This window comes from Hemicordylus capensis, chromosome 6 (assembly GCF_027244095.1).
Source record: "Hemicordylus capensis ecotype Gifberg chromosome 6, rHemCap1.1.pri, whole genome shotgun sequence".
In the NCBI taxonomy this organism is placed as follows: domain Eukaryota; kingdom Metazoa; phylum Chordata; class Lepidosauria; order Squamata; family Cordylidae; genus Hemicordylus; species Hemicordylus capensis.
In genome coordinates, this window is record NC_069662.1 from 132,106,604 (window position 1) to 132,132,866 (window position 26,263).

General features: G+C 42.7%; 1 protein-coding gene across 2 annotated transcripts in view; it reads right to left on the reverse strand.

Moving 5' to 3' along the window:
• VPS50 (VPS50 subunit of EARP/GARPII complex) overlaps positions 1-26,263 on the reverse strand; it is a 128,333-nt gene that overhangs the window by 52,939 nt on the left and 49,131 nt on the right. For both annotated transcript variants that reach the window (XR_008310227.1, XM_053263967.1), the window contains exons 10-17: positions 24,379-24,421; positions 23,329-23,427; positions 21,431-21,571; positions 20,196-20,328; positions 17,846-17,937; positions 12,205-12,299; positions 10,624-10,722; positions 1,641-1,731 (exon numbers count right to left, since the gene is read on the reverse strand). Coding sequence is in view for 1 of the 2 variants with exons in the window: in XM_053263967.1 (XP_053119942.1) it covers positions 1,641-1,731; positions 10,624-10,722; positions 12,205-12,299; positions 17,846-17,937; positions 20,196-20,328; positions 21,431-21,571; positions 23,329-23,427; positions 24,379-24,421 (793 nt within the window). In the remaining variant the exon portion in view is untranslated. The remainder of the gene's footprint in view (positions 1-1,640; positions 1,732-10,623; positions 10,723-12,204; positions 12,300-17,845; positions 17,938-20,195; positions 20,329-21,430; positions 21,572-23,328; positions 23,428-24,378; positions 24,422-26,263) is intronic.

Genomic DNA, 26,263 nt, shown 5'->3' on the forward strand with positions numbered 1-26,263 from the left:
TAGATCTTTGGGAATGCCTCTCTAGAAGAGAAGCCACTATGTTGCCCACTCCATTATTTCTGGTGATCTAGGATTCACCAGTAAGGAAGTGCACTCCAGGGACATATGGGGACAAGGAGCCATTCTATTTATATCTATGTAAAACTCTTTGGAAACTTTGGTTGAAAAGCGGTATATAAAATATTGATCGTATTGGTATATATAAATATTTGTCATATTTATATGAATCGTATGAGAAGAATTCAAGGATTCTGTGAAACTAAAAAATTGAACTAGAGAAGATATCAATCATTTATCAAACTCCCAGAAATTCACTGAGCTTCTGAGGGAAAAGCTGAATCATGATGATTGGCCACCCGATATTGGCAACCTGAACAGTTACGCACTTAACATTAGCATGAAAAGACTATTAGCAGTGAGGTGTACAGGGAACTTGGGGATGCTGAAATGATGATTTCCCCAACTCCATGGAGAAGCCTATACACATACAGCTGGAACACATAGGTTCCCCGCATGTTAACTTTGAATGTGTGGACAAGGGATTGCAGGCAGCAGGCATGGTCCCACCTTTAACCTTCACACATTCACTGCATGCAAGGAAAAATGAGCAAACAACTCTACAAAGTAGGGCTGCACAACTTTGGCCCTCTTGCAGATGTTGGACTAGAACTCTCATCATCCCACTGGCCGCTGGGGATGATGGGAGTTGCAGTCCAACAACAGTTGGAGGGCTGAAGTTGTGCAGCCCTGCTATAGAGTAATGTCAAGCTCAAAACGTGCTATATGCTTCTGCTATGCTAATGTAATTCTCTTACTATGCATTAGTTCAGGAGACCGAGGGTGTCAGGGTAAAATTCAATAAATCACACAAGAATATGGTTTGTTGAAGCTTCATCTTGACATCCCTTCTCTCCTTTGTGTCTGTCTCTCTCCCACTACAGTTTTCAGGCAACCCAAGGGGAAGAGGGAGAACCTGGTCTATGAAGTGTCAGAACTGCACCGGCTTTGTGTTTTTATCCTTAGGCTTCACTTTAGCAAATGCTGACATGTTACTGTCCTCAAGTAAGCTTCAACTGGATTTGAGTAGCTGATTTCATGAAGTCCAGGCCCATACCATAAGGAAGAAGAAAACAGTAACTGCAATCTCAAGTATGCTGAACTTGGCTATTTGATCAAACATCTACCTTTAACATATCCCAACGCACACCTGGCTTTAAGTAATTGCCATGCATTTGTCATATAAAATGCATCTCCATTTTTACACTGCACATAAAAATAAAGCAACACGGTACAAAAATCCAGAGCAGTGTTCCCTGTAACAGGGATTTCCATATGTTGTTCACTAAAACTCCCAGCACCCTCAGCTGCAAGGGTCTTTATCTGGGGGTTATGGGAGCTGTAGTCAACAACATCTGGGAATCCTTGTTGTAGAGAACACTGATCCAAAATACAGCAAAACTTGTAGAATACTCTTGACACCAGCATGTTGCATTTTGTTTCACTTCGACAATACAGTCATAGCACACATGCAGTGAAATTCAAGATAACAGCACCCCAATCACCAGTCTTGACTAAAGCAGCCTCTACCATATGACCCAGGAATTCATCTCAACCCTGTCTTTAACTTGGTTGGAACTTACATGAAGTTGCAATATGCTGAAGCTTGATTTAACAGGGCAAAGCTCCCATGTCTCATTCTCCAAGAACATTCTCAATTCTTCAAGACGAGTTCTAAAACAAACAATTTAGTGTCAACAAAAGCAGAGTGTAACCAGCAAACTACTGCTATATAAACAAAAGACAAAAACAAAAATGAAGAACCATCAAATGTATATATGATTAAATCAAGTTGCATCTCCCTTTAATATTTTCTCCTACAGTTTAAAAGATACATGTTTATGGAGCTGATCACATCCCACCCTATGACCTGAGTCTCTGAACTGGATCTACTGCAGCATCCTTCACATCCTGAAGCAGAGATCCTGACCAGATGATCAGCATTTAGATGTGGGGAGTGGTAATGGAATCATAATCCGCCCATGTTGCAATGAAGCAAGCTGAGGTTATGCACATAGAAGCAAATAGGAATGGGTGGATGCGTCTTTATTGGATGAATAACATGCACTGACAAATGGAATGATATGCAAGGCAGTGTTTTTTATCATTAAAAACTTCAATTTCTGCATTAAGAACTGTGCAATCAGAATTATGCAAATTAAGTCTGCATCTCTCTGTTCAGTTGAAGTAATTTGTTTTCCTTCCAGGATCCAGGCAAGCTGAGCATTTATATTGTCTTGATAAGTAGTGAGGATAACTCTGAAATCTGGGGAAGCAGGAGCTGATAACACACTCCTCACCATGTGGAAAGAAACTGGGGAGAGTGCTGGGGGTGCGTGAAACTCAGCTTATCTTTTCACCAGCTCCCACCACTAGTTTTGTATTTGTGGCAGCAGTTCTCTGAGAAGCTGCCATTTTTATTCCCCAGAAGGCACCTGGAAACTACCTCATCATATGATGCCATTCCTGGGTAATAGTCTGGTGGGGGGATGGACCATTTTAGTGGCATATGATTCCCACAGGTCTTTTGGGGAGCAAAGCAAGCAGCCACCACCTAGTGGCTGTTGGAAGGAGTGCCACTGCTACCATCACAGGCAAGGTTCTCCACACCTTTTACCCCATTTCACACCTTATCCACAAAAATCACAATCAGAGGGGCAGTTTTGGCCAGCTATAGTTAAAATTTATAAACAGTTGGCTTTATTCAATTTCTTACAAACACAGTTCCCTACATTTCCATTATTAAATATTAACTCCAAAATGTCCATGTGGTTCAATTGCTGGAAGCCCCATCTTTGAAACTCTTTCTAAACAGTTCTGCCAAACATTGGAGGGAGCGGGATATTGGCAGCAATGAAATGTTCTCAGCAAGGGCACAGTGTAGCTTTTAAAAACTAAAACTCTCACTCTGAACAAGAAGCATAACATCCAGTACTTTCCAATCAGTCTATAAACTATTGCAAAAGTACAACTGTATAAATGTCGGCTAGCATGATCATTACTGTTCGTGCATTGCAAGGAATGTTATACACAGAAATATTGAAGTTCTAGTGATTCTCCTAAAAAAAAAGGTTTGAGAATTGGTTTTCAAAGTGAGTGACGTCACAGTTCTCATTCGCTGCCTCCCTTAAGGAAACCATTCATTGATCAACAAGTGTAATACTGCTAATATCTAAAGGCTTTAAGCAGGCAGCTAAACATCAGTTATAGCTATTCAACCTCTCCAAGGATTCATAAGCTCAAAGATGAAAGGTGAGGCAAATGATTTTGGGGTTAAATCCTTTTGAAGGCAGAAAAGGCAAGGAAGTAAGAGAGAAAACTCTGTTAAGTGGCCCAGGGGCAGAGCTGGAACTCCCTTTGAACTTCTGCTTTTGTGGGCACGTCCATACCATATGTTATTGCATTCCAGGTGCAACCAGAAATTTATTCAGCATCCCTAGAAAAGTCAGGACTCCAAAGAAGAAGATGGCTGCAGGTTCACCGAAGCACCATACACAGCCTGCTAAACCAGGAGTTCCCAACAAGGGCTATTAGCACCCCTAGGGTTATGTAAAGAGCTCCCAGGGGATATCCAGAGCCCTCCTGCTTCCCTACACTGCAGCTGTGCTATCTGTTTCCCATCTGAGGATTGCCAGCTTGAAACCAAAGCATCCTCAGCAATGTGTCCACTACAGAAGGGGAGGGTGGGTGAAGACCCACCTTCTCTGTTCCTGATTAGATGGCTACATGCTGAAGCCCAGCACACCTCAGCCTGACTGACAGGCTTCAAAACATTAGCACTGAGCACTGAGTACTCCTATTGAAATTAATAGGACCACTAAACTAACTTGGTATCTTACTAACAAACTGACTACGTCATTTAGTGTATATGTGAGCCAATGACCGGAGAGGATTGCTGGGTCCTCTTAGCTAAGCAGGGTCCACCCTGGTTGCATTTGAATGAGAGATAACATGGGAGCACTGTAGGATATTCGCCTTAGGGGATGGAGCCACTCTTGGAAGAGCAGAAGGTTCCAAGTTCCCTCCCTGGCTTCTCCAAGATAGGGCTCAGAGAGATTCCTTCCTGCAACCTTGGAGAAGCCGCTGCCAGTCTGGGTAGATAATACTGAGCTAGATAGACCAATGGTCTGACTCAGAATATAGTAGCTTCCTATTTTTCTATGCCTATCTCCCTAATTGTAACACATTTGTTTGTGTGTGCATGTGTGTGTGTGCGCGCACATGCACACAGAATCTATATAGGGTATGTGAAATGAAGAGCTGCAACAGAATGGGCATCCTTGTTAAAAATGTTGAAAACCCGTCTTTAGTTATTATTTATTTAAAATATTCATACCCACCCCTCCAACACACTACTGCTCAGGGCGGCTAAGAAAGTCAATAAAAACAATACACTACGAAACAATATAAAACCATTAAAATAGAAAGCAACTAAAAACAAATCTCAGTTCAAGCCAAAATTCAAAATTACAAATTATCCAAAACTAATCAAGACCAACGACCGCTTGGCGCCCACCCATCCCCCCCAGCCCCACTCCCCGCAAACTGCTTCCCTCAGCGGCCATCCCCCACTGGCTGCAACAGGGTGTGGTGACCCAGCCAGTGCCGCCGGGCCCCACCCCCGCCCAATCAGCCTGGCCACGATTAACTCTTCTTCGGCTCCTCACTTCCAGAACTCCTCTATCAGCGGCCTGGTCATTACATAACTTCGTCTCATCACAGTATGGAAGTATTGGGGACTGAATGTGCTTATTCTCCTCATCCCTCTCTTTTATATCATGTCTCTTAGACTGCAAGCCCTTATTAAAAGATGTAAACTGCCATGAGTGCTTTGGCAGAAAGGCAGGACTGTATATAAATGTTGTAAGTAAATTAAATTAAATTTTGTGTCCTAACTTCTGTCTTCTACATATTAGGTATGCTCTGGATCCATGAGTAAACAATAATATGATTTTGACATTGCAAAGGCAAATCTATCAGGTCTTTCTGGAAACCTGAGTCATGGTTCTTTATGAATGAGCATGCCAATTACTGCTCCCCCCACCCACCCACCCATTCGCAAAACTAATTGTACTTCCCAATAAAATGCTTCAGTCTGTTTCTCAGCTTACATAAACCAATGTTTCTGATGTCATCTCTAGATTACAGCCAATTGTTCGATACATCTATATCCCACTTGTCCACATATGTCAAGTTGAATGACTAAAAGACCATGGTCTCTGAACAGTTCCCAGCTAAATAGCTTTTATGTCTTAATGCATCTTCAAAAGCATTTCTTTATTAAGCACACAATGGGAAGCAAGAGCAATACATGCTTGAAATGGAGAGCCTAAAACTCATAAAAGCTTTAGGTGATTCATGCTCTAATATGCGAATGGTGCATTTACAGCTCAATAGAAACTTTTCCATCTCCAAGGGGCTTTGCAGCAAGCATTAACAAATTAAATCTTTACAGCACCCACTCCAGTCAGTATGCAACAATCCGCATCAAGAACTATTTCCCTGATTAGTCAAAAGAATGGGGCTAAGTATGCTTATTTCTCTAGCAACTTGCAATGTGTGCTTTTGATCCAATATTAGCACAAATTATTACCCAGCTGACAAAAGGGATGAAACAGGCAAAACACTTTCCTCAATGTTTCTAACCTTGACCTTTCACATTCTGTGCAAATACAATAGCAAAGATTTGCAAAGTGGCAGTTATGCTTGCAATTGTTAAGTCAAACATTCACAATGGGCCATTCGGATTAGACTTTTCCAGTCAGTAAGATTAAGACAGGGATGTGCTGAGAATGTGTCCATCATGACATCGTTTGCAGATCTCCCAGCACCCTCCTGGTGCCTTCCTTTATTGCATGGAGGAATCTGTTCAAACGGCAGCTCTGTACACAAACCAAACACTAGTTAGTATTTGGGTTGCATGTGGGAGGAGAACTGGTTCAGCAAACATGAATTGTCCCTTTGCTAGGCAGAGTCTGCCCTGGTTTGCATTAGAAAGGGAGGCTACATGTGAGCACTGTAAGATATTCCCCCATTGGGTATGGGGCCGCTCTGGGAAGAGTATCTGCACGCTTACATGCAGAAGGTTCCAAGTTCCCCCTCTGGCATCTCCAGATAGGGTTGGGCGAGACTCCTGCTTGCAACTTTAGAGAAACTGCTGACAGTCTGTGTAAACAATACTGAGCTAGATGAACCAAGGGTAGGACTCGGTATAAGGCAGCTTCCTTTGTTCCTAAAGCTGCGACTTGGACGAACAGCCCCCAATACAGACAATCAAATAATGCACCATGATATCTGCACTCTTGGGAGTATCTCTCTTTAATCGTGTGAGCCAGAAAAGTATCATCCAAACTGGCCCAATAGTCTTGCTATATTTCACTAGATATTACATTACAAAAATATTTAAAACTAGCTGGGTGCAGAGCACCTGCGCCTCCAGCCGGCCCACCCACAGCCGCTGCCTGTTTCTCCCCCTGCTCCCACCGGTACACCCAGCTTTCTGGTTGGCTGGCCTGCTTCTTCTTCCCCCACCCCCACCCCAGCGCTTTCTGGATGGCGGACGGGCCAGCCTGCTTCTCCCCCCTACCACTGCACTTTCTGGCTGGCGGGCCTGCCAGAAAGCCAGCCCATCTCCCCCCACCCACCCGCCCACTCTAGGCAGCAGCCACCTCCTCCCAGCAGCCGGGCCAGCCCACCGCTGTCTCCCCTTCCTCCTGCTCCCGGCAGCCGGGCCAGCCTGCCACCACCTCCTCCTCTTCCTTGTGACAGCTGGCCCAGCCCACCACCGCCTCCTGCTCCCCACTATTTTCTCCCCCATCCTGTCCCCATCACTATCCAGGCAGCTGCTTGCAAATTCTTGCGAGAGCTGCCACACATAGGATTAGTGGTGGGTACGTTTAAGAGAATTTAGCGACGGGTACGTTTAAGAGAATGAAATATATAGATATAAATAAATATTTTCCTGCATAAGCACTTTGAGAGTTAGATGGACATGGTTATAGCAGGTACTGGATCAACATTATTAATCAAATTGGGTTGTGTACAGCAGGTTTCTTGGCTGCAGGAGAGAACTCTGTGCTTTTCCATTTGTTTTCAGCTGAAGGTTACATATACAGTATATAGCTTCTGAGCTGAATGCAGATTGATTCTTCCATTTCAGCATACCTTCCATCTTTTAGGAAGGCTGTCAGTTTAGTTGAACGAACATTTGATTAATCAGCACATGTTCTTGGTTTCTTTTATAAGATTTTTAACACAATTTTACGCTGAAAACTGTTTAGGGGGAGGTAGCTTTGTGATTGACACCAGAGTCAACTCAGGTCAGCCAATCAGTACTGTACACATCTGCCTTCTTCTGCATTCTAGAAAAACTGGATTCACTGACCTTGATCCAGTTGGGATGTGAGGAGAATTACACATTAGCACAAAAAGTGATGAGCAGGCTTCCTCAGTGGGCTTGTTTCAAAAATTATGTACATCCTTATGCACCTTCAGATATATCATCTAGACCAGGGATTCTCAGCATTGGGTCCTCAGATGTTATTGGACTTCAACTCCCATAATCCCCAGCCAAAGGCCACTGGGACAGGGGATTATGGGAGTTGAAGTCCAATAACATCTGGAGACCCAATGTTGAGAACCTCTGATCTAGACCACCAACAACCTTTCAAAAAGCATTTGGGTACCTCTCCCTCTCATTTATTTATGTTATTTATTTTATTTTTTACATTTATATCCCGCTCTTCCTCCAAGGAGCCCAGAGCGGTGTACTACATACTTAAGTTTCTCCTCACAACAACCCTGTGAAGTAGGTTAGGCTGAGAGAGATGTGACTGACCCAGAATCACCCAGAAAGTATCATGGCTGAATGGGGATTTGAACCCAGGTCTCCCCACTCCTAGTCCAGCATTCTAACCACTACACCACACTGGCTCTCACGCTGGATCCATTTACTGTCAATGACAAAACAAGTAAAATTGTTTTGCCAACTGATTATTCTTTATATGGGGCAATTTCTTCTCAACAAAACTCTCTGCCAGAAGATGTGGTAAGAGCCAACAGCCTGGATGGCTTTAAGAGGGGTTTAGATAAATTCATAGTGAACAGCTCTATCAATGGCTACTAGTCTGAGGTCTATAGGCCACCTCCAGCCTCAGAGGCAAGATGCCTCTAAGTACCAGTTGCAGGGCAGAAACAGCAGGATAGAGGGCATACCCTCACCTCTTGCTTGTGGGCTTCCCAGAGGCATTTGGTGGGCCACTGTGTGAAGCAGGATACTGGACTAGATGGGCCTTGGGCCTGATCCAGCAGGGCTGTCCTTATAATGCTCAAGCTCTTTTAGTAGACGTCTATGTCAAAGGCCCCTCTAATGTCTGAATAGTGTATGAACTGCATAAATATTATCAAAGAAATTAGGTTGGTCCAGAATAACCTGGTAGGCAATTCCAGGATTCAAAGGACCTTAGTCAAGTGCCATCTGGTAGGACTCCTCCTGCAATGGTCACCCCCACCACGCCACCCCGAAGGTACACTGGTGCCTCCCCTAAGGTTCACTGAGGCCCTGGGAGCTTTATCTTGGTGACAGCCATGATGCATCTTTCCTTTCGTTGCTAACCAAGCTACTCTCAGCGCCAGAAGTTGGTACACAAACTCTGACAAAAGAAATGCAAGGAGACAGTAAGGGAGGCAAAAAGAGAGTCTGAGGAACATTTAGCTAAAAGCATCAAGGGGAATAACAAAAACTTATTTAAATATATCAGAAGCAGGAACCCTGCCAGGGAGGCAGTTGGTCCGTTAGATGATGAGGAAGTGAAAGGGATTATTACAGAAGATATGGAGATTGCAGAGAAGCTAAAAGGATTCTTTGCATCCGACCTCACGGAAGAGAATACTGAGCATATACCTTTGCTTGAACCAAGCTTCTCAGGGACAGAAGCTAAAGAAATGAGTCAGATAGAGGTGATGTTCTAAACTGTCGGAAAACTAACAAATTGCCAGGAGCCAGATGGCATCCACCCAAGAGTCCTTAAGGAACTCAAATGTGAAATTGAGAAACATCTTGCAAAAATATGTAATTTATCCCTACAATAGGGTTCTGTACAGAGGACTCGAAAGTAGCCAATTTAACACCAATTTTTAAAAAGGGATCCAGGGGGAATCCAGGAAATTACAGGCAGATTAGCTTAACGTTTCTGCCAGGCAAATTGATGAAAAGCATTCTCAAAGATAAAATTGTTAAGCATATAGAAGAATAGGCCCTGTTGAAGGAGAACCAGCATGGCTTCTGCAAAAGTAGATATTAACTCACGAACCTTTTGGAGTTCTTTGAGAGTGTCAACAGGCATGTGGATAAAGGTGATCCAGTTGTCACAGTATACTATGTCATATACATAGTATTATGGGAGGAGAGCTGGTCTTGTGGCAGCAAACATGAATTGCCCCCTTTGCTAAGCAGGGTCTGCCCTGGTATACATTTGAATGGGAGACTACACATGAGCACTGTAAGGTGTTCCCCTTTGGGGATGGAGTTGCTTTAGGAAGAGCATCTGCATTCAGAAGGTCACAGATTCCTTCCTTGGCATTTCCAAGACAGATGACTCCTGAGAGAGACTCCTCATTGAAACCTTGGAGAAGCCACTGCCAGTCTGGGTAGACAATACTGAACTAGATGGACCAATGATCTGACTCAGTAGAAGGCAGATTCCTGTGTACTTGGACTTTCAAAAAACTTTCAACCAAGTTCCTCATTAAAAACTCTTGAGAAAACTTAGCAGTCATGGGATAAGGGGACGAGATCAAAGGCCAATTCCATGCTTAGAATCATTAGGAACAAGGTTGAAAATAAAACTGCTAATATCATAATGCTCTTATATAAATCTATGATGCAGCCACATTTGGAGTACTTTGCACAGTTCTGGGTCACCATACCGCAAAAAGGCAACCAAGATGATCAAGGGCCTAGAGTACCTTCCTTAAGAGATAAGGCTACAGAACAGGGCACTTTTTAGTTTAGAAAAAAGATGACTGAGGAGGCAACATGATAAAGGTCTATAAAAGTATACATGTTGCAGAGAGAGAGCAATTTTTCTCCCTCTCACATAGCACTAGAACCAGGAGCCATCCCATGAAACTGATTTCCAAGAATTTTAGGACCAACAAAAGGAAATACTTTTCAACAGAATGCAGAACCTATGGAATTCTATGCCACGAGACCGCCAGCCCCTGGGTGGCTTTAAGAAGGGCTTAGATAAATTCAGGGAGGACAGGTCTATCAGTGGCTACTGGTCTAAGGGCTATAGGCCACCTCCAGCCAAGATGCCTCTAGGCAAGATGCCTCTAGACACCAGTTGCAGGGGAACAACAACAAGAGAGAGGGCATGCAACATTCAGAGCACTATGGGAAACCAAGGGGGAGGGGGCTATTATGAGAACAACCCTGCTGGATCAGGCCCAAGGCCTGTCTAGTTCAGCATCCTGTTTCACACAGGAAATTAAAAAAGCGTTTATGATCTTAAAACTTGATCATGAAAATGAATCCTTCAATCGATCCTGTTTTGTATCTCTTACCTGTGATAGTTCTTGAAATAATTAACGCTTTGTTTTCGAATTGACTCTTGCAAAACTTCAGACTTGCTGCCACAAAATTCTTCTCCGACTTGCATGAGTCTATAGCAAAAGGAATGTGTCATTATATAATCACCTTTTCCACCCAAGAGTGTGTTTTTTTAAAGTTACAGAAATTTCATTATATAGCTACACTTCTCCATGTTCCCTGCTTGTCTGTCCTCATGAACTCATACCTCAAAGATTTCAAGTTAGCACTGCTGAAACAGACAGAAACTCATGCATATGGCCTGTTATCTCTATTCTTATGGCATGCCATCTGTCCATATAAGCAGAGCCAACATTTAGAGCAGTTCTATACCAGCAATTAAAAATATGAAATGCTCTGTACACATTCCACATTCTAGTCATGAACCTGCTTAATCACCGTTATTCTCACCTCAAGGAAGGAACAGAAGCACCATGGCAATTTGGCCATCACAAAAGGAGTAAGGTGGTACTGGAAAAGGTGGTACAATCAAAATGATCAGGGAGCTAATACACCTTCCTTATAAGAAAAGGCTACAAGATTGGGGCTGTTTTCTTTTCCTTGAGAAGGGAGAGATGATAGAGGTTTACAAAATTTTGCATGGTGTACAGAGAATGGAGAGAGAAGCTTTTCTCCCAGTCTCATAACACTAGAACCAGGGGTCGTCCCATGAAACTGATTGGCAGGAAATTTAGGACAGACAAAAGGAAGTACTTCTTCACACAGTGCATCATTAGTCTATGGAATTTGTTGGCACAGAATGCAGTGACAGCCAGCAGCTTGGATAGCTTTGGATAGCTATGGCAAGAATAAAGACCCTTTCTGCATGCCAGGATTGGGCTCCCCATAGCTGCCATTTCTAAATGAAAAACAAGCACGAGAGCAGACAATCACATGGTCTATATAACATTTGGCTACGGCACTTGCACAACTGTAGCATTGGTAGTCTGATCTACAAACTGAGGCTGTTCTCACAGGCACCCAGGCTGCTCATGAGAACCACCAGGATCGGGCCTGATCTCAGGAGGGGGGCAGGGCTGCCTAGGGATGGGGCCGCTCTGCGGGGAGCATCTGCACGCTTACATGCAGAAGGTTGCAAGTTCCCTCTCTGGCTTCTCCAGAAAGGGCTGAGAGAGACTCCTACTTGTAATTATGGAGAAGCCACTGCCAGTCTGTGTAGACAATACTGAGCGAGATGGACCAATGATCTGACTCAATATAAGGCAGGTTCCTATGTTTGAAGTGTAAGAATTGCTTTGATTTTGGAAAAACAGGTCACTTGACCATTAATAGGCAGAATTGTAAAGGGACAATTGTACTATCATTTATATTGTCTTCTGCCATCACCACCAAATAGCAATGGCAGAACACTCTGCTAAATTTTTCTGTATTTATTATTTATTGAAAATATTTACACCCTGCCACTTCAGTGCACTACTGCTCAGGGCAGCTTACAAGTAACATTAATAAAATAGATACAATAATTTCTGTATCATCCTTTCTTGTCTTAACTTGCACTTTGCCACCTCACCAGAACAGATGTCCCCTGAAAATACCTGCTGCTAATATCCAGCACAAAGATGAAGTCATCGTATTTGAAGTTGGACATGTCTGTGCCCAGCAAATAAGTCTTCACTTTCAGTTGAACATCCTATAAAATATGCATGCATGAAATAGTAAATCCAGAGTTCTTCAGTACATTTCTGTTTTACCCATGATTTATTGGCACTGGACACAGGCTTTTGAAAATATTATATATTCAGCCTTGAATTTAAATAAATCAATAACCAACATATTTGGGAGATGATTTTTGAGTTATGAAAAACTTAAGAACTATGAAAAAGAAAAGACAACACATACACTAGACTCTGTAACTCAGTCTTCCCACATTGCTTAATAACATATAGTAGCAGCAAAGGAAGTAATTCAGATTTTTGGTGATTCTAATTCCAAGTTTTGACTGAGACCATCATGTGGAAATCCCATTAAGGTCAACAAGATTTTAGAAATACTAGACACACAATACAGTACTACAGAGCATCCTATTCCAGGCCCTATGCATTTGGAACAACAGAAAAGAATATGTACCGCTCTCAACTAGAGCACTTAATATTTTCTTTACTTGACTCACATTTGGAGTAAAGATGTACAGAATGATTTGACAGTGAAATGTTTCGAGACAAAATGGGCTGTTTTAAGTGTTTCGACAGAACAAAAAACTCTTTAAATAAAGAGTCTGTTTTGAGCTCTGAGAAGAACAATCCCATTTCAACTGAAACATTTCAATGTTCTGAGCACCATTTTGGAGGCCTGTTTTTCGCTTGCTGATTGGTTTGCCCCAAGACTAACTAATGACGAGCTGTGATGAGCTCCATGTCTAGCCTTGAGAATGTTTTGTGCTTCACTCGCTGCTCTGCAGTCTGCATGGCAAGGTGTACTCAGTCAAATGTGGCTGAAGTTGCTCCAGTTCAGCATATGGCTATGCTTGCTGCTAAGGGTGCTGCTGTGGCAGCTGTTGCAATGCTACAAGTAAGTAAGGAGTAATGATTGTGTGAGAGAGAGCAACATGTGCCAATGATGTTACTGCAGCGCAGGCACCGTGACTGGCAGTGGATACTGCATCAGGTTGGTGTGGGGGGGTTGCATCATCTTTGGACTGTAAGTTTGGAGAAATGTGTTGTTTCATTTTGGGAGGGACAGATTCCCTTTTATTGCATGCTTCTGCGGGGTTTTTCAAGGCAGGGTTGCAAAATGCATTGCAAATTGCTATCCAAAACTTGTGTTCAATGCACTCTGCGAATGCAGCTTGTTCTGGCCATAGGGAGCAATGGGGAAACCTGAAACAACCCATTGGTCCCCATAGGTTGCTCCTAGGGACACCAAAGTAGGTTGTACGGTAGGGCATGATGGGTGCTACGTACCACCCAACCCACAAAAGAAATGTTTAAGCAAGTGATTTTTAACACATTTTAACTTTTCCCTAGAACCCCCACTTGCCCGTTTCTTTTGTGGGCTGGGTGGTAGGTAGCACCCATCATGCCCAACCACCCAACCCACTCTGGTGTCCCTAGGAACTACCTATGGGGAACAATGGGATGTTTCAAGTTTCCCCATTGTTCCCAAAGGCAGAAACACTCGAAACATTTCAAGTTCGTTCAGTCGAAACAACTGGTCGGACTGGTTGTTTTGACGGAACATTTCAACCATTTGCATTTCATTTCGAGCTCAAAACAGAACACAAAATCTGTTTTATGCACATCTCTAATTTGGAGCTATCTGACAACTGTTCTTATCAGCAGTGTCAGCAGGTGCTTGCCATTTGAAAACTGAAATGCATGCAGATTAATCTTTACCATTGGTTTCTGTGCCATGTGAACAGAAATATCAATGTCACAACGCAGAAGTGCCAATTTTGAACATATCAACAGGTACAATATAGGCAACATCCTTTTCAGTCCCAGTGAGTTTGTTGGAGCGCTAAACACTGACTCAGCTTTCTCGCATAGAAATAAATGGGACTTAAAAGTAGGGATGTGCAAAACGTTTCGGGCACAGATCGATCTGTGCCAGAAACGAGCAATTTCGGGTGATTCGGGGCCAAACCTAATCACCCCTGATGCCCCCCAATATTTTTCGGGCCCGAGCCGAATCACCCGAATTTCGGGCCCGAAAAATTCGGGTGATTCAGGATGACATCTGTTTGAATTTCCCGCCTTTTTGCCTCCATTGATTTCAGTGCAAGAAGGTCTGGTGTGACACCTGCTCGAATTTTGGGTCCCAGGGGCAAAATAGTGGGGTGGGGTGGTAGTGCCTCCACCCATTGGTGGAGGCTACCACCCAAATTTCAAGGGAATTGGGCAAAGGGCTGATTTTTGGGGAATTTTTGAAGTTTTAGTGTCTTTGGGGCAGATCGGGGGGCATAGCGTGGGATCTGGGGGGAAAGAGTGGGGTGGTAGTGCCTAATGGGTGGAGGCTACCACCCCAATTTCAGAGTGATTGGGCAGAGGGCTGATTTTTGGGGAATTGTTGAAGTTTACGCGTCTTTAAGGTTTTTCTCCATAGAGAAGCATTGAGGTGTCAGAAAATGTATAGCTTCACGCGGGGGGCAAAGGGGTGGCCTAGAGCAGTGTGGGGTTGGTGGTAGTGCCAGGTAGGGGCAAGGAAGCTACCTGAATTTTTTCAAAGGATTTGGGCAGCGGGCTGATTTTTGGTAAATTGTTGAAGATTACACGTCTTTAAGCTTTTTCCTCATAGGGTATACAGTGAGGGAAATAAGTATTTGATCCCCTGCTGATTTTGTCTGTTTGCCCTCTGACACAGAAATGACCAGGCTATAATTGGAATGGTAGGTTTATTGTAGCTGTGAGAGACAGAATAACAACAAACAAACCCTCAAAAGCCCAGTGCCCAAAAGTCAGCGATGGATTTGCATTGTTGTGAGGGAAATAAGTATTCGATCCCTTCACAAAAGATGTCTTAGTACTTGGTGGCAAAACCCTTGGTGGCAATCACAGAGGTCAGACGTTTCTTGTAGTTGGCCACCAGGTTTGCACACAACCCAGGAGGGATGTTGTCCCACTCCTCTTTGCAGATCCTCTCCAAGTCAGAAAGGTTTCGAGGCTGATGTTTGGCAACCCGAACCTTCAGCTCCCTCCACAGATTTTCTATGGGATTAAGGTCTGGAGACTGGCTGGGCAACTCCAGGACCTTCATGTGCTTCTTCTTGAGCCACTCCTTTGTTGCCTTGGCTTTGTGTTTTGGGTCATTGTCATGCTGGAATACCCATCCACGACCCATTCTCAATGCCCTGGCTGAGGGAAGGAGGTGCTCACCCAAGATCTGACGGTACATGGTCCCGCCCATCGTCCCTTCGATGCGGTGAAGGTGTCCTGTCCCCTTAGCAGAAAAACACCCCCAAAGCATAATGTGTCCACCTCCATGTTTGATGGTAGGGATGGTGTTCTTGGGCTCATAGGCAGCATTCCTCCTCCTCCACACATGGCGAGTTGAGTTGATGCCAAAGAGCTCGATTTTGGTCTCATCTGACCACAACACTTTCGCCCAGTTCTCCTCTGGATCATTCAGATGTGCATTGGCAAACTGCAGATGGGCCTGTACATGTGCTGCCTTGAGCAGGGGGACCTTGCGAGCACTGCAAGATTTCAGTCCTTCACGGCGTAGTGTGTTGATGGCATGGTGGTGAGTTTGGAAGCTGAGTGATTGCTTGCTTCTATGGACAGGTGTCTTTTATACAGGTACTGTAACAAGCTGGGATTAGGAGCACTCCCTTACAGAGGGTGTTCCTCATCTCAGCTCGTTACCTGCATATAGTGAAAAGACACCTGGGAGCCTGAAATCTTGCTAGTTGATAGGGGATCGAACACTTATTTCCCTCACTACAATGCAAATCCATCGCTGCCTTTTGGGCGCTGGGCTTTTGAGGGTTTGTTTGTTGTTATTCTGTCTCTCACAGCTACAATAAACCTACCATTCCAATTATAGCCTGGTCATTTCTGTGTCAGAGGGCAAACAGACAAAATCAGCAGGGGATCAAATACTTATTTCCCTCACTGTACATGGAGCTTTCAGCAGCCCCATAAGTGCAGTTGGGGGGTGCTGGGGTGGCCCAGAGCGAGTGGTAGTGTAGTGCACATAGGGTGCCAACCACCCCCCTGGGTTTCTAACACATGGGGTACAGGGTTCTGTTGTTTCTGAGGTATTCTGAGTGTGGATTCTATGATAGCAAATTAGAGTAGATTCATGGTGTTTCACTGAAAATCTCATTTGCTATCATAGAATCCACACTCAGAATACCTCTGAAACAACAGAACCCTGTACGCCATGGATTAGAAACCCATGGGGGTGGTTGGCACCCTATGTGCACTACACTACCACTCGCTCCGGGCCACCCCAGCACCCCCAAGTGCACTTATGGGGCTGCTGAAAGCTCCATGTATACCCTATGAGGAAAAAGCTTAAAGACGCGTAATCTTCAACAATTTACCAAAAATCAGCCCTCTGCCCAAATCCTTTGAAAAAATTCAGGTAGTTTCCTTGCCCCTACCTGGCACTACCACCAACCCCACACTGCTCTAGGCCACCCCTTTGTCCCCCGCGTGAAGCTATACATTTGCTGACACCTCAGTGCTTCTCTATGGAGAAAAACCTTAAAGACGCGTAAACTTCAACAATTCCCCAAAAATCAGCCCTCTGCCCAATCACTCTGAAATTGGGGTGGTAGCCTCCACCCATTAGGCACTACCACCCCACCCCACTCTTTTTTCCCAGATCCCATGCTATGCCCCTGATCTGCCCCAAAGACACTAAAACATCAAAATTTCCCCCAAAATAAGCCCTTTGCCCAATTCGCCTGAAATTTGGGTGGTAGCCTCCACCCATTGGGCACTACCACCCCGCCCCACTATTTTGCCCCTGGGACCCGTTTTTCTTACCCAAATCGATTGAGATTCGGATTTAATCCGAATCCGAACCTAATCAGGGGTGATTCGGGTAGCCCAGATTCGGGCACAGAACAGAATGGGGGTGATTCGGTTCGGGTCCCGAACCGAATCACCAAAAGCCCGAATTGCACACCCCTACTTAAAAGGACTTAATTTCAGCTGGATCATATCCATTCTAGGTATCTGCAATTTGTAGAAAACTTGTGGAAAACTTCCTTAAACAATCATGATATGTATCCTCTCTTGTCCTCTATTAATGGGACTTATAATCCATTATAGGCCTCTGAAAAGACTTCAAGGTTTCTTACATTAAAAAGCAATGATTAATAAGATATTATCAACAAAACATTCTTAGCATATTAAAATCTTAAAATTCTTAAAAGCTTAAAACAGCACAAAATATCCGACATAGGAGGAAAGGTTTTGCAAAGATCTTTATTTTCCAGAGAATTTTATGTTGCCTGCACATTTAACACAAATACCAATTTGTCTTAAACGTACAGGTAACGGAACATTCCCAGGGAAACACCTTTTCCTCTTAATTTTCTTTAAACTACGAAGAACTTGAAACTAAACCATGAGCCTCTCTTAGTCTGACACTATGGACAACTCTGCAAAACATTTTCCTGTGTTGCTCGGGTTTTTAGTTTTACAGATAATCTATTGCAAGATGAACCTTTGTTGGGGCGGGCGGGGGGGGGGGGGCAGGGATCATTTTGCCAGCTGCAAAGCATACCTGCCATATTCTTGAAAGCCCATGTTCCAATTTCTTTTTCACGTAACTACGGTCAAAATTGCTCTCCTCAGCACCCATAACACTGCTTCCATCTGGAAGATAAATTTAAGTATTTTTCATCCAAGCTGCTGGGGAAGGGAAATGTTAACCATTTGTTTTTTCTGTGAATCAAAGCTCCACAGTCTCTTGACTCAATTTTATTTACTCCACACTTGCAGAGTTTCAACATTTCACAGCATTTACACATATAAATAGGAGGAAATAACATGTCAAATTTTATAGGTATCATGTATGCTTATGACAGGGATGGGGCTGTAGTTCAGTGGTAGAGCATCTGCTTTGCACACACAAAATTCAAGGTTCAGTTCCTGGCATCCCTAGGTAGGGCTGGGAAAGACTCCTGTTGGAAACCTTCAAGAGCTTCTGCCAGTCAGTGTAGACGATACTGAGCAAGATGCACCAATGGTCCAACTCGGTATAAGACAGCTTCCGATATTATCCCATAAAATGAAATTAATTAAACTGGTAACAATAAACTGATCAAGCCCCAGCCTTACTACTAAATTAAAACTATTGATTATTGATGATAAAATAAGCTCAAAAATGTTCAACTATATTTTCATTAGTTTCATTTATTTTGCCTTGGCCACTATGAATTTTTCCTGAGACTCATACTAAAAATAAGCTCCATAATCATTTAACACAATTTATAAGCAACTTTTCATTTCATATCAACTCTTCTTCATCATCCACTGTTCACTTTAAGAAATTTAATGGACTAATAAAAATTGATTTCGGCTGTTCATAAAGACTAGATGTTTATAGCACACCAATGCAGTGTAGGCTTTAAGATAGTAGGTTTTAAAGAGTCAAAATAATCACAATAGTTGAAGTAACCGCCAACTTTTCATCCTGGTAGTAAAAAATAAACCATTTCTAAGAAGCTCTGAGGACAATGATGATTAAATACAAAGGAAGGTTACCATAAAGAGTGTGGGAGCAGGACTGCGAGTGTAGGAGCAGGAACGTGTGGGAGCACGATTGGAGATATGTGGGTTCAAATCTCCATGCAGCCATGAAGCTCAGTGGGTGATTTTCAGTCTCTGTAGCACTCCCTAATTTACTTTACAGGGTTGTTGTGATAAAATGGGGAAGGAGGGTGTAGTGGAATAGGTATAACACCCTGAAATCCTTGGATAAAAGATGAGATAGACATGAAATAAATATATTTATTTATTATTTGTTTATATTTTACACATTTATATTCCACTCTTCCTCCGAGGAGCTCAGAGAGGTGTACGTGCTTATTTTTATTCTCACAACAACCCTGTGAAGTAGGTTAGGCTGAGATACACAGGACTGGCCCAGATTCACCCAATAAGTTTCATGTTTGAATGGGGATTCAAACTCGGGTGAGCATTTTTAGATAGGTTTGTTATTTCAAGTCACACTCCTTCCTACATTGACAATACAAGTCTGCCTGTGCTTCAGCACAGTCGAATCTGAATTTGTTGTACCATCCCCTCAGTACCAGGATGAGGCAGCTGCTCCTCTGTGCCCTATAATATGAGGGGGTCTCCTTTATGTGAAACCAAATGTGCATGTGTTCCCAGCTCATGAAAAGACTGCTGCACACCATCCCAGCCATCGCTGGGGTGGTACAGGGCACAGTTTCTCATAAAGGAACCCAGCCATGCACTGGAATGATGTGATAATGTGTATAGGTGGCCAAGTTGGAAGTAAAGGTGTTCACAAAAGGTTCGTTCCAAACCAGTTCACCTTAAACAGAGGTTGCTTGGAGGTTTGTTCATGGACCAAACCGGGGGCGGTTCGGTCAGTGAACAGAACTGGGCCCAGTTCGGGCAAACCAGTTCAGAAATGTAAGAGAGGGCCAGGGGGGGCAGCAAGAGAGTCTTTAGCCAGCTGGATACTCTCCACCGCTCTCCCGGCCTGGTGCATCCCCAAGTATGCCCCCCGTCCTTTACCCAGCTGCCGCCTCACCAGATTCCCCTTTACAAGCATCTACCACAAACCGGTTTGGCAGCCAGACCAGACCAGCCGTAGATCCAAACTGGGCCAGTTCAAATCAGGTTAGAATTAGAAGTGAACTGGCCAAACCAGTCCCATGCATACCTGTAGTTGGGAGTGGCCACCTCCTTCTAGTACCAAGGGGATGACGCAACTTATTCGGACTTGTACACATCAAAGCACAGGCCTAAATGGAAAGTTTCTGGCCTGCTATTCACATGGACTAGATGTTCTGGATTGCCATTCTTACATTTTGAAAATGAAATTTGAAACATACATTTTCTCCATATATTACTTTAGAAGAGCAAAAGTCATGTCCTACCAGAAGATGAAGCAGACCCATCACGATCATATTTCTCATGCCACTCCATTGTTCGATAGTAACTGAGCATAACTTCCCAGAGGGCTTTGCAGAGATCAGCAAGGCAAGGAATGTAACTGTCCGATGTAATGTGCTGTAAAGCACACAAGTAAAACATGTCAAATTTCCTTTTTTCCCTTAATGTAAAGCTTTTCTCAAATACAACACCTACATCTATAAATATACAAACACACACATACACCTAGGAACAATAAAAGAGCAACATCACAAATAGAATATCCTTGCACAATATGACATATCCAAAATGACACATACAATTGTTGGAAGGAACAATACAGAGGGAGGAGAGCTATCTCCTTCCCTTCAACACACACACACCTCAAGTTTAAGAATTCCACCTGGATTTCAAAATAAAGCTACATTCTTGCAGTAACAAAATGAAGTGGACAAGTGCAAATGCCAATAATAAGTCAATATATTAATTAATTTTGTATTCATCAAGTGGCAGAACATTCTAGACATTCAAGAACAGTTATAATTTTCCAGGAGTTTGTGCATATCAATTAGCTGCTCTTTAAATATACCATTGATCTAAAATTCAATGTTTGTTAGTAAATAAAAATTGGAAGTATTTTTCAAGTCCTATCAATGAAGCTACATTAATTAAAGAAACACATATACTTCAATTAATATTTTTTTAAAATGATTTTTTGAACAGTCCCAAATAAGCTGGGATATCGATTTTGGCATAAACAATCCTCCAAAAGCCTTTTCCAATGGGGGGGAAATGGAAAAGCTGGTAAGAGTAGATACACAATATGATGAGACTGGATTTTTCCTTATTAACCTTTAATGCATGAGGTCCACATTAAATTGTGAAGCATTCGAGATGCATTCCAAAGACAGACCCACACAAATTCGTCAAGCCTAAAAATTATATTTGCTAAAATTTGTGCTTTAGAAGCACAAAAAGATACCAAAGCAGATGGAGAAAATGATTTAGCATAGTTCCGTAGCCTCCTGTAGAAGGGCTAGTCAAATAATTCCTGCAGTGGGGTGCCACCACATATTCAGGATGTATTACAATATGAGAAACATGGTGACTAAGGAAGACCCAAGTTGCAATATATAAATTTTAGTGGGTTATTTTTTAAAAAAAATCTTCCTAAAGGACATAGGTAGATAGAATAATAAATGGAAATAGAAAATGTTGCAGCTGTCATATGACTACCTACCGTGCAGAGGTCCTTGTACTGAAGTTTCTGAAACTTAGTATCTGTATTGCCTGCACACAGCTCTACATAACCGAGAACAACTTGGAATACTGTGTTGTGAATGGCTTGAGTAAAGTGCATATGCAGTTGGTCCATTGCTGTCTGAAGAAAAGGAAAAATCAATTGTGTACCACATTTAAAAAGTCAGTTCCACAAGCTTGGGTCTCCAAATGATGTTGAGGTACAATTCTCATCACCCACAACAACAGTGGCCAAAGGAGGGGAGAGAAGCAAAAATCATATCCACATCCTCCTCCACCTGTGCAGAGCTGCGAACCAGGTTTACTGGTACCTCAGCTAGTTTACTGGCTCCTTTTGGAGGGTGGAGGTCTTGCTCTGCTCTCGTAAGGCTGCGGTGCATGTCAGCCACTGAGTGCTGCTGCAGCACCATGGAAAATGCATCAGGTTTTGTCCTCAACTGAAGGGTTTACGCAACCCACTTATTCTCTTCAATACAATTTGATGAGTCTCAGTGATTTTTCTCAGGCAAAACAAAAGAGCTGAAATAACTGAAGACATTAGAGTCAGGGGCTTTTTCAGACAGCAACTTTACTTTGGGATGGTGGGTGTGCGTTCACATATTGGCCAGATTTACCCTAAAGTCAGCACGATATTTCAGAGATCGATTCACACATGATTTGGGTTTTTTGCTCCGCATTGGAATCTAGCCCAATTTATGTCCAGGGTTTTTTAAAAAATCCTTTTTTTGCGTCAGAGTATCCTTTATGCCCCAAACTCGCAGTAAAGTCTTGTGATAAAGCCTGCTGTCTGAAAAAGCTCTAGGAACCAGTATGTGAATAGTGTCTCCCAATGCAATGCCTGATTTTTCCCTCATAGGAATTTATAGTTACCAGAGGACAAAAATCAGGAAGCAAATTGGAAGATATTTTAGAGATAGAGGCAAAACTTTCCTCTTGTCCCAAATATTGGGCAGCCCAAGCTTAGGCCACTCTTAGGACAAGTTCAATGGTGAGAATATAACAACAAGAAGCCAGCAGAATGAATAATGCTGGCTATGGCATCAGTTAAAGCTGCTTTTCAAAGGATGAAGAATGAATCCTGGATGTGGAGGTGGCAGAGTATACCTCATTCTGGAAAGTACACTGGGTAGGCTGTGTGTACCTAAGAGGTATCAGCTAATATGGCCTACGGAAGCCAATACAGAAGAGATCAGACAGTACTATGTTTTGTAGATAATGTAGTCACAGGAGATTTTTGCCTCATAATTCAGGAGCTTCAGAGGGGCAAAATGTTTTGCGGAACCTACCCACTACTGCTGACTCTTATATTGCTGCTGCTACCACAGTTCTGGTGGTGGTGGAAAATTGCTTCACAGTTCTGGTGGTGGTAGAAATTATAGTTCTAGGAGTCCCAGAAGCTGACAAGCACCATATTTTTTTAAACTTTCCAGCAGATTTCAAGATAAAGGCAGGATGTATTACTCTCAGCTCCTACAAGCTTCATGACAACGTTGTGTGATGGCACAGCGTCATCATAAAGCCTATCACAGTAGTGGCTTCCTACCTTAACTCTGGAGTCTGCTAGGAAATTAAAAAATGGTGCCTGCCATCTCCTGGGATTCCTGGAGAACGTTGTTCCTCACTGGTAAGTTTGCATCATGCTTTGCTCCTTTTTGCGCCACCACCCCAACACTGGTGAAATGTCATCTCCTCACTCAATGTTGCGGCATGTAATAAAGGTAGCAAAGTTGAGGGAAACATTTCAACCCCAATTTGTACATTTTGCTAATGTTTGAGTTGCTCTTAGCCTTCAGAGCAGTGTGGAGAGAGGGAATCCAGACAGTAATAAAAGCTAGCCCATTGCATATCAGGAAATCATTTTAAGTGAAGAATGCTAACCTGTGTTTTCCCTAGAAGTCTGTAAGCCTGCTGCACCTTGGTGTAATGGTTGATATCAAAGTTCTTGCAGATTTTGGAGAGCGCTACATCTAACTGCTCCTACCAAGTTAAAACAAGAATATTCAGTAAAAAGGAATAATCTGTCTGTGATAGTCATGTTGAGATATTCATTTTTTAAAAAGAAAGCAAAATGTCATATAATCTTCTGAATGGCTGAAGCTATGCATACCCAAAACATGCCAAAGCATTCATTTTCTGATCAATCAATCAATCTTTATTACAGTCATAGACCATCATAAAGTAAAAGGGGTGATTGCAGATTACATTTTAAAACCAAAGAGACACTAGATACTAAAGCCTAATACAAGCATAAATCAATAATAAATGTAACATTTCTATGACCGAGCAAAAAGGACAATGGGTAAAGGCATAACAGAGTGAGTTAAAAAGTTACATGAGTAAACCTAGGGGGCATATAAAATCATAAAGGCATCATTAAAAATGCATAGAAGAGAGTAGCAAGCATGCAATAAAATGATATAAAATGAAGATATATAATAAAAGATTTAAAATATAACTGGCTGTCTAAAAAGAAACACTATTTAAGGCATAATTACATGATAAAACCTGAGAGCATCATAAAAGGCAACATTAAAAAGAGGCATAAAAGGAGAGTAGCAAGAATGCAATAAAATGATAACATAGTAACAGCAGGAGAGGGCATGCCCTCAACTCCTGCCTGTAGGCTCCAGTGGTATCTGGTGGACGACTCTGTGAAACAGGATGCTAGACTAGATGGACCATGGGCCTGATCCAGCATGGCTGTTCTTATGTTCTTATATAAGTGGACAAGTTCATGGGAATATAATTAGAATCTAGAGACTATCATCTAGGGACAACTATGGGCCAGCAAAGTAAAAGCCAAGAAACTGAGTCTATAGGATGTCTGCCATGAAACTCTCTGAGGCAACAGGCGAGGCTGTACTCTTATTCATAAAGGTCATTCACTTTCTGTTAAAAAAAATAATAATCAATACGCTGAATTCTTACCTCAATTTGCTCCAAAGTGTCTTGAAGTTTTGAATTCAACTCACTGCGAAATAATAACAGTCCAACATTAGACTTGGTCTAAAGTCAAGCCAACAAGGTATAAGAATGTTATTGGTCTGCCTCCTCCTTTTCAGCCTTTAAAACCTTATTGAAGACATTTCTTTTCCACCAGGCGTTTGCCCTTTAATTTTTATTTTTAAATCTCGGATGCTGTTCTTGCTTTGTACACTGCCCTGAGTATGTGGATTGAGTGGTATATTAAATCTTCTAATAAATAAAATAAAATAAAATGTTTCAGATGAAAATGGATATTGAGGATATTGATATTGATATCATTTTCATTTGGCAGTGTTTTTCAAGAACATTCTTCTAAAATTCTGCATCATATATTGTGTGCAAGGACATCTGACGATGTCTGAACAGACTTATTTCAGTGGCATGGAAAAGGCATCAATTATCATCATCCCTTAAAAACAGACACACAGTAAGTTCCGCAGTCCATTAAACCTGTGGGAGGAGTCCCTTCATGAGAACAGGAGTGGGTAGCCTGAAATCCATGAGCTGTGTGTAATCCTGTAGGCTCTTTTTAGCATCCTGGGAATCTATGATTAAATGATGACATTTTATACAGCTTCCTAAGTTCTGAAGAGAGTACCACCAAACAAAGAAGAATTATTCAGAATGCAACTTTCCCCATGGCTAGATGCAAGCCACCTAATGGCGCAGTGGGGAAACGCTTGACTAACAAGCAGAAGGTTGTCGGTTTGAATCTCCACTGGTACTATATTGGGCAGCAGTGATATAGGAAGATGCTGAAAGGCATCACCTCATACTGTGCGGGAGGAGGCAATGGTTAACTCCTCCTGTATTCTACTAAAGAAAACCACAGGGCTCTGTGGGCGCCAGGAGTCAAAATTGACTTGACAGCATACTTTACCTTAGATGCACAATGCAGCACAAAATCAGAAGTTAGGAAGATGATAAAACTAAAGCCCTATTCACACGTTATGTTCAATGCACATACAAGTTGTGTACAGTGTACACATGTACAGTTATGCACACACTAAGTTCAATGCATATACAGTAGTACACTTCTGATCTGAACCGGCATTTGAAGGGGCCTGTACCTGGGCACACTTTTTAAATGAAATAAATATTTATAAACATTCACACAAAAATGTTTATAGACACCTGTTTGCACATACAGTGTAATGTCTGAAAAGGGCTGTGTGATCCACAGGGACATATTTTCAGGTAGCCCAGGGCACTTCCAGGGGAAGGAGAGATCAGCGGAAATCCTATCCCCTTTGCACAATAGGCTCTGTGGAGATTTCCCCTGCTAACTAGGGAAAGAGACACAATTCAAGTGTGTTGCTTACAATTAGCAGGGGGGAAGCAACTGGCCCTATTCAGCCCTCGCACATCCCTCCAGTGGCTGTTTCCTAGTAGACTGTGAAACCCTTTGGGGACAGGGAACCACCTTCTCATTATCATTATTCTATGTAAACCACTTTGAGAAGTGGGCATGGACAGGAGAGCTGGTCTTGTGGTAGCAAGCAAGAATTGTCCCCATTGCTAAGCAGGGCCCACCCTGGGTTACATTTGCGTGTGAGCACCTTAAGGTATTCCCCTTAGGGGACAGAGCCGCTCTGGGAAGAGCACCTGCATGCTTGCATGCAGAAGGTTCCAAGTTCACTCCCTGGCATCTTCAAGATAGGGCTGAGAGAGACTCCTGCCTGCAACCTTGGAGAAGCCACTGCCAGTCAGTGTAGACAAAACTGAGCTAATGGAACAATGGTCTGATTCAGTATAAGGCAGCTTCCTATGTTCCTATGTAACTTCCGTTGAAAAGTGGTATATAAACATTAGTAATAAGATGCTCTTC